Source organism: Heterodontus francisci, chromosome 8 (assembly GCF_036365525.1).
Source record: "Heterodontus francisci isolate sHetFra1 chromosome 8, sHetFra1.hap1, whole genome shotgun sequence".
In the NCBI taxonomy this organism is placed as follows: domain Eukaryota; kingdom Metazoa; phylum Chordata; class Chondrichthyes; order Heterodontiformes; family Heterodontidae; genus Heterodontus; species Heterodontus francisci.
Genome location: NC_090378.1, coordinates 129,433,207 through 129,447,342, shown reverse-complemented (window position 1 = coordinate 129,447,342; position 14,136 = coordinate 129,433,207). Strand labels below are relative to the sequence as shown.

Below are 14,136 nucleotides of genomic sequence, written 5' to 3'. Positions count from 1 at the left end.
TATTCAGGGTCCGGGGTTCTCTATATTCAGGGTCCGGGGCGGGGATTATTCAGGGTCCGGGGTTCTCTATATTCAGGGTCCGGGGTCCTCTATATTCAGGGTCCGGGGCGGGGATTATTCAGGGTCCGGGGTTCTCTATATTCAGGGTCCGGGGCGGGGATTATTCAGGGTCCGGGGTTCTCTATATTCAGGGTCCGGGGTTCTCTATATTCAGGGTCCGGGGTTCTCTATATTCAGGGTCCGGGGCGGGGATTATTCAGGGTCCGGGGTTCTCTATATTCAGGGTCCGGGGTTCTCTATATTCAGGGTCCGGGGTTCTCTCTCTCTCTCTCTCTCTCTGATGGAGGCCGCGGGCGGAGCGGAGCCCGGGTCCGGGAATCCGCTGGAGGCTGAGACGCCAGGGCCTAGTCATCCCGTGATCCCCGGAATGGGACTTGATGCCGCCCCGGCCCGGGTCCCGATCCCCGGCGTTCTCTACCTCGGTCACATCCCCCCCCGATTGCGGCCCAGACAGGTCCGGAGAATGATGTCGGCCTACGGGGAGGTCGGGAGAGTGTTCCTGCAACAAGAAGACCAAAAACACGGTGAGAGAGAGACTGGGTGGGAGGGCAGAGTGAGAGGGGGAGGGGGAGGGGGTATGGGGGAGAGGGAGTTTGACTGGGAAGGACAGTGTGGTGGTGGGGGAGAGAGAGGGTGCATTAGTGGTTGGGTACAAACTGTTCCACCCATTGTGCCGTGCTAGTCTAGATTCTCTCTTTCCCCACAGCCCTGTGATTGTTTCCCCTTCAAGTTCCAAACCTCTCCCCAAGTAGTTTCTATCTTTGGCTCTCAACAGCATCATTAGTTCTCCAGCGCTGTGATGGTTGATTTGATCAATACTGCCACCCCCCCTCCTGCTTTTCCCTTGACCCTCTTTCTTGTATACTTTGTAGTCAGTAATATTAAGTTTCCAATCCTTCCCTTCTTTGAGTCAGATCACTGGTCATATCATTATATCATAATGCCATGTGGCGATTTGTCTCTGCCGCTCACCAACCCTCTTCTACACTGCGTGTATTTACACACATGCACTAAAAGCCCATCTTAGTCTGTCTGGTATAAAAACAAGAAATGCTGGAACCACTCAGCAGGTCTGGCAGCATCTGTGGAAAGAGAAGCAGAGTTAACGTTTCGGGTCAGTGACCCTTCTTCGGGCCCTTAGTCTGTTTGGTATTTGCCCTGTCTGATTCTTCCTATTTCTGAACTGCTCTTTATCGGGGCCGGGAGAAGCCAAGGACTGGGCCGTCTCCAGGCACAGTATCAAGTAATGGACTTTCTTCCCTTGTTCAGGTGGACGCGTGTCCCAAAGGAAGAGAAGGGCCGCGAGTCGAGGGAAGAACTTTACTGAGGGCTGGGTGGAGTTCCAGGACAAGGCCGTAGCCAAAAGGGTGGCCAGGAGTCTCCACAACACGCCGATTGGGACCCGCAAACGCAGCCGCTTCCATGACGACTTGTGGAACGTAAAGGTGAGCTGGGGTTGGGGATTTCTGGTCGGGATATCAGGCAGAGTTTCTCAGCAGGGTATGGGGTGATGTCTGGGTGGGGTGATCTGTTATATTGGCAGTGGGGGGGGGGGTGCGGGGGCAAGATTTTTGAAAAGGGAGATGTATTGGGAACTGCTATGGGTGGGCAGGTTATCCTTCGAATAAGGCACACCATCCAGCACCACTGTCTGTACCCTCCGACAGTACTGTCCGACAGTAAAACCCATCAGAACCTTGTTGCAGGCAACATGGTGCTGTATTCCAGCACCAGCACTATCCTCCGCAGGTCACTGTGGGTGCGGAACCTGACTGCACGCCCAACACAGCATATTCCTCGCATACACCCGCATTGAGAAAGTAAGCATACAGGTGCAGCAGGCAGTTAAGAAGGTATGTTGGCCTCCATAGCGAGAGAACCTTAGTTAGGTCACACTTGGAATATTGCGTGCAATTCTGGTCGCCACACTACCAGAAGGATGTGGAGGCTTTGCAGAGGGTACAGAAGAGGTTTACCAGGATGTTGCCTGGTCTGGAGGGCATTATCTATGAGGAGAGGTTGGATAAACTCGGATTGTTTTCACTGGAACGACGGAGGTGGAGGGGCGATAGAGGTTTACAAAGTTATGAGCGGCATGGACAGAGTGGATAGTCAAAAGCTTTTTCCCAGGGTGGTAGAGTCATTTACTAGGGGACATAGGTTTAAGGTGCGAGGGGCAAGGTTTAGAGGGGATGTGCGAGGCAAGTTTTTTTTTTACACAGGTTGGTGCATGCCTGGAACTTGCTGCTGGGGGAGGTGGTGGAAGCAGGTACGATAGCGACATTTAAGAGGCATCTTGACAAATACATGAATAGGATGGGAATAGAGGGATACGGACCCCGGAAGTGCAGAAGGTTTTAGTTTAGTGAGGCATCAAGATCGGCGCAGGCTTGGAGGGCCGAATGGCATGTTCCTGTGCTGTACTGTTCTTTGTTCTTTGATGTCTTGCTGCAATTATACAAGGCCTTGGTGAAACCACATCTGGAGTATTGTGTGCAGTTTTGTTTGCCTTATCTGAGGAAGGATGTTATTGCTGTGGAGGGAGTGCAGTGAAGGTTTACCAGACTGATTCCTGGGATGGCAGGACTGACATATGAAGAGAGATTGGGTCGATTAGGCTTGTATTCGCTAAAGTTTAGAAGAATGAGAGGGGATCTCATAGAAACCTAACAGGACTGGACAGACTAGATACAGGAAGGATGTTCCCGATGGCGGGGGAGTCCAGGACCAGGGTCACAATCTAAGGATAAGGGGTAAGCCATTTAGAACTGAGATGAGGAGGGATTTCTTCATACAGAGAGTGGTGAACCTGTAAAATTCTCTACCATAGAAAGCAGATGAGGCCAAATCATGAAATATATTCAAGAAAGAGTTAGTATAAATGGGTGGTTGTTGGTCGGCACAGACTCGGTGGGCCAAAGGGCCTGTTTCAGTGTTGTATCTCTCTATGACTCTCTGTAGTTCTTGGGGCTAAAGGGATCAAAGAATACGGGGAGAAAGCAGGAACAGGGTACTGAGTTTGGATGATCAGCCATGATCGTAATTAATGGCGGTGCAGGCTCGAAGGACCGAATGACCTACTCCTGCTCCTATTTTTCTATGTTTCTATGAGAGTGGGGTGGGGGAGGAGAGACAGTCTGAAAGCAGGGTCAGAGAGGGAGTGCGACACAGGAGGTTCAGGGAGTGTCATCCAATGTCGTGGCAGAGGGGCAGGTGGGGTGGTGATGCAGGCCAGCTCTGGAGGTGGCAGAGATTTTGTTGATATCTGGGGTAGTGAGAGGCGGGGGCCAAGGCGCAGGCCGAGTTCTGGTATGGGGGTTGGGTTGTCAACAAGACGGGCTGTTGTAGACCTCAGTGATGACCCAGATATTCAGGTGGCTCAAAGCAGATTGTGTGTCTGGTACGATCACCTTTTACTGCCTCATCCCAGGTTTTATTGGGTTATACAGGTTAAATCCTGCACAATGTAACTTCCCACGTGGCCTTCCCACTGTTTCCTCATTTCTGGAAGACTGATGAATAAACTTTGAGAGTGAGATGAGACCAGTGAGAAACCAAAACATTTTTCATTTCATACATCTTTATTACCTTTGGACTTTACTCTTCCAGTGCTCTCTTGACCAGCCTCCCATCTTGCGCCCTCCATAAGCTTGATCACATTCCAGACTCTGCTACCTGTATCCTAACTTCCAAGTACTGTTCACCCATCGCCCCACGTACTCACTTGCCCACCTTTCTCTTGGTCCGGCAATGCCTCGATTTATTTTCAGTTCCCTCCATGCCCTTGCCCCTCCCTATCTCTCTAACCTCTCCAGCCCGACAACCAAGCAAGATCTCTGTGCTCCTCCAATTCTGGCCTCTTAGGCTTCCACCTTGCATTTACTGCCTTGGCTCTGAGCTCTGGAATTCTCTTTCCGTCTTCACCTCGCCTCCTTTAAAATGTTCCTTAACATCTGACTCTGACCAAGAATTTGATCACCTATCCTGATATCTATTTACGTGGCCTTGGTGTCACATAATTCTGTGAAACGTCTTGGGATGCTTTACTACGTTAAAGATGCTATATAAATTGGAGTTGTTTGAAGTCTTTCTCAATTCATTCTTGGGATGTGAGCATCACGTTATTGCCCAACTCTAATTACCCTTGAGAAGGTGGTGGTGAGCTGCTGCCTTGAACTGCTGCAGCCCATGTGAGGTAGGTACAGCCACAGTGCTGTTATGAAGGGAGTTCCAGGATTTTGACCCAGCAACAGTGAAGGAACAGCGATTATAGTTCCAGGTCAGGACGGTGTGCAGCTTGGAGTGGAAGTTATAGATGGTGATGTTCCCATGCATCTGCTGCCCTTGTCCTTCTAGGTGGTAGAGGTCGCAGGTTTGGAAGGTGCTGTCTAAGAAGCCTTGGTGCGTTGCTGTAGTGCATCTTGTAAATAATACACACTGCTGCCACTGTGCATCGGTGGTGGATGGATTGAATGTTGAAGGTGGTGGATGGCATGCCGATCAAATGGGCTGCTTTGTCTTGGATGGTGTTAGGGTTCTTGAGTATTGTTGGAGCCATATACATCCAAGCAAGTGGAGAGTATTCCATCATACTCCTGACGTGCCTTGTGTCAGGCTTTGGGGAGTCAGGAGGTGAGTTACTCACCGCAGACTTCCCAGCCTTTGACCTGCTCTTGTCGTCGCTGTGTTTATATTTTTTTATTTTTTTTATTTATTTAGAGATACAGCACTGAAACAGGCCCTTCGGCCCACCGAGTCTGTGCCGACCATCAACCACCCATTTATACTAATCCTACACTAATTCCATATTCCTACCACATCGCCACCTGTCCCTATATTTCCCTACTGCCTACCTATACTAGGGGCAATTTATAATGGCCAATTTACCTATCAACCTGCAAGTCTTTGGCATGTGGGAGGAAACCGGAGCACCCGGAGGAAACCCACGCAGACACAGGGAGAACTTGCAAACTCCACACAGGCAGTACCCAGAATTGAACCCGGGTCAATGGAGCTGTGAGGCTGCGGTGCTAGCCACTGTGCCGCCCAGCCACTACGCCACTGTGCCGCCCAGCCACTATGCCACTGGTTGCTCCAGTTCAGTTTCTGGTCAGTGGTAACTCCCAGGATGGTGGGGGATTCAGCGATAGGAATGTTGTTGAATGTCAAGGGGAGATGGTGGGTTTCTCTCTTGTTTGAGATGGTCATTGCCTGGCACTTGCATGGCATGAATGTTACTTGACACTTATCAGCTCAAGCTTGGATATTGTCCAGGTCATGTTGCAATTGGACACGGACTGCTTCAGTATCTGAGGAGTCACGAATAGTGCTGAACATTGTGCAATCATCCGCGAACATCCCCACTTCTGACCTTATGATTGAAGGAAGGTCATTGATGAAGCAGCTGAAGATGGTTGGGTCTGGGACACTACCCTGAGGAACTCCTGCAGTGATGTCCTGGAGCTCAGATGATTGACCTCCAACAACTACAACCATCTTCCTTTGCGCTAGGTATGACTCCAACCAGCTGAGAGTTTTCCCCCTGATTCCTATTGAATTCCTCACACCCTATTTCCTATAAGGACTCCATTCCATTCTTCCAGTTTCTCTGTCTCTGACGCATCTGTTATGATGCAACCTTCCACACCAGCGCATCTGACGTGTCTTCCCTTTTCATTAACCGAGGATTGGATTCCTTCCCACTGTGGTTGACAGGGCCCTCAACCATATCCGACCTATTTCCCTCACTTCTGCCCTCACCCCTTCCCCTCCCAGAACCATGACAGGGTTCCCTTTGACCTCACTTTCCACCCCACCAGTCTCTAGATCCAGAGGATCATCCTCCGCCATTTCCGCCACCTCTGGCGTGATGCCACCACCAAACACATCTTCACTTCCCCTCCCCTGTCAGCATTCTGAAAGGATCATTCCCTCTGCGACACCCTTGTCCACTGCTCCATTACCCTTGACATCTCGTCCCCTTCCCACGGCACCTTCTCATGCAATTGCAGGAGGTGTAATACCTGCCTTTCTACCTCCTGCTCACCATCTAAGGCCCCAAACACTCTTCCAGGTAAAGTAGCGATTTACTTGTACTTCTTTCAATGTAGTATACTGTATTCGTTGCTCATAATGTGGTCTCCTCTACATTGGGGAGACCAAACACAGATTGGGTAACTGCTTTGCAGAACACCTCCGCTCAGTCTGAAAGCATGACCCTGACCTTCCGGTTGCTTACCATTTCAACACCCCCCTGCTCTCATGCTCGCATTTCTGTCTTTGGCCTGCACCAGTGTTCCAGTGAACATCAACACAAGCTCCAGGAGCAGCACCTGATCTTTCGATGAGGCACTCTACAGCCTTGTGGACCCAACATTGAGTTCAATAATTTCAGAGCATGACTGGCTTTTTTTTTGTTACATTTTTATGTTTTAAATTTTTTTTAAACCATGTGCCTGTTTTTCATGTAGAATGAGCGGCTCATTACTCTGCCATTGACACTCTCTCTGGACTAATGCTTTGTCTTTCACCACAAGCATTAACACACGCTTTGCCTTTGTCCCAGGACAGCTTTGTTATTTAATCTTTCTTGCCTCTGCCCTATCAAACACCTTCCCCTTTGTTCTCTCCCTCACTCCCCTCCCCTTGCTTAAAACCCAATTCTTTTCTAACCTTTGCCAATTCTGATGAAAGGTCACTGACCTGAAACGTTAACTCTGCTTCTCTCTGCACATTTGCTGCCAGACCTGCTGAGTATTTCCAGCACTTTGTTTTTATCCCATTGCCTTCAATTTGCTAGGGCTCCTTGATGCCACACTTGGGCAAATGCTACCTTGATGTCAAGGGAAGTCACTCTGACCCCACCTTATGGAGCTGGCCAGCGCCTTCTCCTGCATGAAGTGTGGCTAAGGGCAAGATGCTGTTTGTGTGAAGCAAACAGTGAAGTGGCCGATATCAACTAACAGGTTCTAGAGATTTACAACTCCCAGTGTATCTCTTCCTCCCCTGAATTTGTTTGCTGATTTGCATATTAATAACACATGCTTTGTTAACACTTATTTATCCAGCAGGATCCAGCCCAGTATTTCTTCATATCAGTTCCAGGAGAAAATGCCATTCAAATCTCTCAACCCAGTATTGAGTTAATATGTTTTTTTGGGTTGGATGTCGACATCTGGCTCCCACTCTTCCTTATTGAGTGTGTATGTGTGTTTTTTTTCTGTTCCCAATAGTACCTGCACCGCTTCAAGTGGATTCACCTCAGTGAACGTCTGGCCTATGAGAAGTTGATTGGTCGACAGAGGATGCGGGCAGAGGTCTCCCAGGCCAAGCGCGAGACCAGCTTCTTCCTCCAGAATGTGGAGAAGAGCAAGGGCCTGGAGAAGCTCCAGGAGATGAAAAGGAGGAAAGGACAGGAGTGGCAAGAGAAGAGCTGGCACTTCCAGCAACGGGCCACCGAGGCAGAGATCCAGGCCAGCAAAGCTGGCCTGAGCAAGGGCAGGGAGCTCGAGAAGGCAGCTGAGCTCCACAGGAAATCCCAGTCCAATGTCGCGCTCCTTGCCAAGATCTTCAACCCCACCACAGGACAGGAGTAGGCCCTTCCCAGGGGCCAGGGATGGACACTGGCTCGAAGTGGGACGTGTCCTGCACCCTCTGGGGCTGGGGGGATCCACAGCACTGGTACCGAGAGGACACCTCATTGGCAGTGAATGCTTCCTGTTACAGGTGGCTGTGATCATGTGCTCATGAGCACAAAGGGCGAGTCCCTGAGCACAGGAATCTTGGGGAGTGATCATGCTGGGGCCAAGGGCTAGTGCTGGGATTCAGTTCACTGCTTGATGTGTGATAATTTCCAGCACTCCAGTCATGGTTTGAATCGTTGCAGCCATGGGCTGTGTCTGGAACAGCGCCAGAACAGATTACTGGATTAGGGAGGGGGCAGTGTGTGGCCAGGATTGGGAAGGGGTTAGCAGGAAGCGATATATTTAGCTGACACTATTTAGCAGAAGTTGTATTTTGTACATTTGTGCTCAGCAATAAACCTGATGTTCAAACTCTGCTGCCCATTGTCATTCGCAGTTTCTCTTCACCATCTGGTGCAAGATGATCATCAAAAAATACAGCATTTCCTCTGCTTCACTACATTTGCCCCACCGTCTACAACTTTGCAGCTCAATGCTGGAGCAATCCCAAACTAATCCCACTGCCCCAGTGTCTCCCAATAGCCCTGTATCAATCCCAATCTAATCCCAATGCCCCAATCTCTCCCCATAGCCCTGTATCAATCCCAATCTAATCCCAATGCCCCAATCTCTCCCCATAGCCCTGTATCAATCCCAATCTAATCCCAATGCCCCAATCTCTCCCCATAGCCCTGTATCAATCCCAGTCCAATCCCAATGCTCCACTCTCCGTACATAGCCCTGTATCAATCCCAATCTAATCCCACTGCCCCAATCTCTCCCAATAGACCTGTATCAATCCCAATCTAATCCCACTGCCCCAATCTCTCCCCATAGCCCTGTATCAATCCCAGTCTAATCCCAATGCCCCACTCTCCGTGCATAGCCCTGTATCAATCCCAAACTAATCCCACTGCCCCAATCTCTCCCAATAGCCCTGTATCACTCCCAATCTAATCCCAATGCTCCACTCTCCGTGCATAGCCCTGTATCAATCCCAATCTAATCCCAATGCCCCACTCTCCATGCATAGCCCTGTATCAATCCCAATCTAATCCCACTGCCCCAATCTCTCCCCACAGCCCTGTATCCCAAACTAATCCCACTGCCCCAATCTCTCCCAATAGCCCTGTATCAATCCCAATCTAATCCCATAGCCCTGTATTATTCTCAAACTAATCCCACTGCCCCAATCTCTCCCCACAGCCCTGTATCAATCCCAATCTAATCCCACTGCCACTTTCTCTCCCGATAGCCCTGCATCAATCCCAGTCTAATCCCAATGCCCCACTCTCCGTGCATAGCCCTGTATCAATCCCAATCTAACCCCACTGCCCTGTATCAATCCCAATCTAATCCCATAGCCCTGTATTATTCTCAAACTAATTCCACTGCCCCAATCTCTCTCCATAGCCCTGTATCAATCCCAATCTAATCCCAATGCCCCAATCTCTCTCCATAGCCCTGTATCAATCCCAATCTAATCCCAATGCCCCAATCTCTCTCCATAGCCCTGTATCAATCCCAATCTAATCCCATAGCCCTGTATTATTCTCAAACTAATTCCACTGCCCCAATCTCTCCCAATAGCCCTGTATCAATCCCAATCTAATCCCATAGCCCTGTATTATTCTCAAACTAATTCCACTGCCCCAATCTCTCTCCATAGCCCTGTATCAATCCCAATCTAATCCCAATGCCCCAATCTCTCTCCATAGCCCTGTATCAATCCCAATCTAATCCCAATGCCCCAATCTCTCTCCATAGCCCTGTATCAATCCCAATCTAATCCCATTGCCCCAATCTCTCTCCATAGCCCTGTATCAATCCCAATCTAATCCCAATGCCCCAATCTCTCTCCATAGCCCTGTATCAATCCCAATCTAATCCCACTGCCCCAATCTCTCTCCATAGCCCTGTATCAATCCCAATCTAATCCCAATGCCCCAATCTCCGTGCATAGCCCTGTATCAATCCCAATGCTCCACTCTCCGTGCACAGCCCTGCATCAATCCCAATCTAATCCCACAGCCCTGTATTTTTCTCAAACTAATTCCACTGCCCCAATCTCTCCCAATAGCCCTGCATCAATCCCAACCTAATCCCAATGCTCCACTCTCCGTGCATAGCCCTGTATCAATCCCAATCTAATCCCACTGCCCCACTCTCTCCCAATAGCCCTGTATCAATCCCAATCTAATCCCACTGCCCCTTTCTCTCCCGATAGCCCTGCATCAATCACAGTCTAATACCAATGCCCCACTCTCCGTGCATAGCCCTGCATCAATCCCAATCTAATCCCAATGCCCCATTCTCTCCCCATAGCCCTGTATCAATCCCAATCTAATCCCAATGCCCCACTCTCCGTGCATAGCCCTGCATCAATCCCAATCTAATCCCACTGCCCCAATCTCTCCCCATAGCCCTGTATCAATCCCAATCTAATCCCAATGCCCCACTCTCCGTGCATAGCCCTGTATCAATCCCAATCTAATCCCACTGCCCCTTTCTCTCCCGATAGCCCTGCATCAATCACAGTCTAATACCAATGCCCCACTCTCCGTGCATAGCCCTGCATCAATCCCAATCTAATCCCAATGCCCCATTCTCTCCCCATAGCCCTGTATCAATCCCAATCTAATCCCAATGCCCCACTCTCCGTGCATAGCCCTGTATCAATCCCAATCTAATCCCACTGCCCCTTTCTCTCCCGATAGCCCTGCATCAATCACAGTCTAATACCAATGCCCCACTCTCCGTGCATAGCCCTGCATCAATCCCAATCTAATCCCAATGCCCCATTCTCTCCCCATAGCCCTGTATCAATCCCAATCTAATCCCACTGCCCCACTCTCCGTGCATAGCCCTGCATCAATCCCAATCTAATCCCAATGCCCCACTCTCCGTGCATAGCCCTGCATCAATCCCAATCTAATCCCAATGCCCCATTCTCTCCCCATAGCCCTGTATCAATCCCAATCTAATCCCAATGCCCCACTCTCCGTGCATAGCCCTGCATCAATCCTAATCTAATCCCACTGCCCCAATCTCTCCCCATAGCCCTGCACCAATCCCAATCTAATCCCAATGCCCCACTCTCCGTGCATAGCCCTGTATCAATCCCAATCTAATCCCACTGTCCCATTCTCTCCCCATAGCCCTGTATCAATCCCAATCTAATCCCAATGCCCCAATCTCTCCCCATAGCCCTGTATCAATCCCAATCTAATCCCACTGCCCCATTCTCTCCCCATAGCCCTGTATCAATCCCAATCTAATCCCACTGCCCCATTCTCTCCCCATAGCCCTGTATCAATCCCAATCTAATCCCAATGCCCCAATCTCTCCCCATAGCCTAGTATCAATCCCAATATAATCCCAATGCCCCACTCTCTGTGCATAGCCCTGTATCAATCCCAATCTAATCCCACTGCCCCAATCTCTCCCAATAGACCTGTATCAATCCCAATCTAATCCCACAGCCCTGTATTATTCTCAAACTAATTCCACTGCCCCAATCTCTCCCAATAGCCCTGTATCAATCCCATTCTAATCCCAATGCCCCTTTCTCTCCCAATAGCCCTGCATCAATCCCAGTCTAATCCCAATGCCCCACTCTCCATGCATAGCGCTGTATCAATCCCAATCTAATCCCAATGCCCCACTCTCCGTGCATAGCCCTGTATCAATCCCAATCTAATCCCACTGCCCCTTTCTCTCCCGATAGCCCTGAATCAATCCCAGTCTAATCCCAATGCCCCACTCTCCGTGCATAGCGCTGTATCAATCCCAAACTAATCCCAATGCCCCACTCTCCGTGCATCGCCCTGTATCAATCCCAAACTAGTCCCACTGCCCCAATCTCTCCCAATAGCCCTGCATCAATCCCAATCTAATCCCACTGCCCCAATCTCTCCCCACAGCCCTGTATCCCAAACTAATCCCACTGCCCCATTCTCTCCCCACAGCCCTGTATCCCAAACTAATCCCACTGCCCCAATCACTCCCAATAGCCCTGTATCAATCCCAATCTAATCCCATAGCCCTGTATTATTCTCAAACTAATCCCACTGCCCCAATCTCTCCCCATAGCCCTGTATCAATCCCAATCTAATCCCACTGCCACTTTCTCTCCCGATAGCCCTGCATCAATCCCAGTCTAATCCCAATGCCCCACTCTCCATGCATAGCCCTGTATCAATCCCAAACTAATCCCAATGCTCCACTCTCCGTGCATAGCCCTGTATCAATCCCAAACTAATCCCAATGCCCCACTCTCCGTGCATCGCCCTGTATCAATCCCAAACTAGTCCCACTGCCCCAATCTCTCCCAATAGCCCTGCATCAATCCCAATCTAATCCCACTGCCCCAATCTCTCCCCACAGCCCTGTATCCCAAACTAATCCCACTGCCCCATTCTCTCCCCACAGCCCTGTATCCCAAACTAATCCCACTGCCCCAATCACTCCCAATAGCCCTGTATCAATCCCAATCTAATCCCATAGCCCTGTATTATTCTCAAACTAATCCCACTGCCCCAATCTCTCCCCATAGCCCTGTATCAATCCCAATCTAATCCCACTGCCACTTTCTCTCCCGATAGCCCTGCATCAATCCCAGTCTAATCCCAATGCCCCACTCTCCATGCATAGCCCTGTATCAATCCCAAACTAATCCCAATGCTCCACTCTCCGTGCATAGCCCTGTATCAATCCCAAACTAATCCCACTGCCCCACTCTCTCCCAATAGCCCTGTATCAATCCCAATCTAATCCCAATGCCCCACTCTCCGTGCATAGCCCTGTATCAATCCCAATCTAATCCCACTGCCCCAATCTCTCCCAATAGCCCTGTATCAATCCCAATCTAATCCCAATGCCCCACTCTCCATGCATAGCCCTGTATCAATCCCAATCTAATCCCACTGCCCCAATCTCTCCCAATAGCCCTGTTTCAATCCCAATCTAATCTCACAGCCCTGTATCCCAAACTGATCCCACTGCCCCATTCTCTCCCCACAGCCCTGTATCAATCCCAATCTAATCCCATAGCCCTGTATTCTCAAACTAATTCCACTGACCCCATCTCTCCCCATAGCCCTGTATCAATCCCAATCTAATCCCACTGCCCCATTCTCTCCCCATAGCCCTGTATCAATCCCAATCTAATCCCAATGCCCCACTCTCCGTGCATAGCCCTGTATCAATCCCAATCTAATCCCACTGCCCCATTCTCTCCCCACAGCCCTGTATCCCAAACTAATCCCACTGCCCCAATCTCTCCCAATAGCCCTGTATCAATCCCAATCTAATCCCACTGCCCCATTCTCTCCCCACAGCCCTGTATCCCAAACTAATCCCACTGCCCCATTCTCTCCCCACAGCCCTGTATCCCAAACTAATCCCACTGCCCCAATCTCTCCCAATAGCCCTGTATCAATCCCAATCTAATCCCACTGCCCCATTCTCTCCCCACAGCCCTGTATCCCAAACTAATCCCACTGCCCCAATCTCTCCCAATAGACCTGTATCAATCCCAGTCTAATCCCAATGCCCCACTCTCCGTGCATAGCCCTGTATCAATCCCAATCTAATCCCACTGCCCCAATCTCTCCCAATAGCCCTGTATCAATCCCAATCTAATCCCATAGCCCTGTATTATTCTCAAACTAATTCCACTGCCCCAATCTCTCCCCACAGCCCTGTATCAACCCCAAACTAATCCCACTGCCCCATTCTTTCCTGATAGCCCTGTATCAACCCCAAACTAATCCCACTCCCCCATTCTTTCCTGATAGCCCTGTATCAATCCCAATCTAATCCCAATGCCCCATTCTTTCCTGATAGCCCTGTTTCAATCCCAATCTAATCCCATAGCCCTGTATTAATCCCAAACTAATCCCACCGCCCCATTCTCTCCTGATAGCCCTATATCAATCCCAAAATTGTGTGTTTAATGTGTATTCCTGCAAGTTTTAAATAAGACACTGACAGACTAGGGAAAGTGTAGTGTCTGCTTTGCTGTTTCTCATTATGCAGCAACAAGTGGCATGGATTGAATAAAGTGAAGCCAATAATAACTTTTTGTTGGTGGAGTGAGGCAAGCTTGTCCACTGCCTGTTTTGTTCAATGTGAGGTGTTGGACAGTAAGTAGAGGTCTCCGTGTCTGTTGTTAAAATGTAAACCATTTCACCAATGATACTGTCTTGTTCCCAGCATGTGTTTCTTAAAGGTTCATGGCCAGTCTGGAGACATTACAGCAAAGGTGAGCAGTGCACTGTGTTGATCTGATTTGAAACTAAGAGCACAGCAGTGTCCTTGTACAAAGTGCTCATCAGGCCAAGACTAGAACACAGGGTCTCATTCTGGTGCCCTCACATGGTGGTAGATAGCG

The 14,136-nt window shown here is 49.7% G+C and overlaps 1 protein-coding gene across 1 annotated transcript; it reads left to right on the top strand.

The window, feature by feature from the left end:
• The first annotated feature begins 314 nt into the window (after positions 1 to 314).
• abt1 (activator of basal transcription 1) lies at positions 315 to 8,114 on the top strand. The gene is made up of 3 exons (XM_068038002.1): positions 315 to 584; positions 1,330 to 1,505; positions 7,293 to 8,114. The coding sequence occupies exons 1-3, from the start codon at positions 341 to 343 to the stop codon at positions 7,653 to 7,655; spliced, it is 783 nt and encodes a 260-aa protein (XP_067894103.1). The 5' UTR covers positions 315 to 340; the 3' UTR covers positions 7,656 to 8,114.
• Positions 8,115 to 14,136: the final 6,022 nt, after the last annotated feature.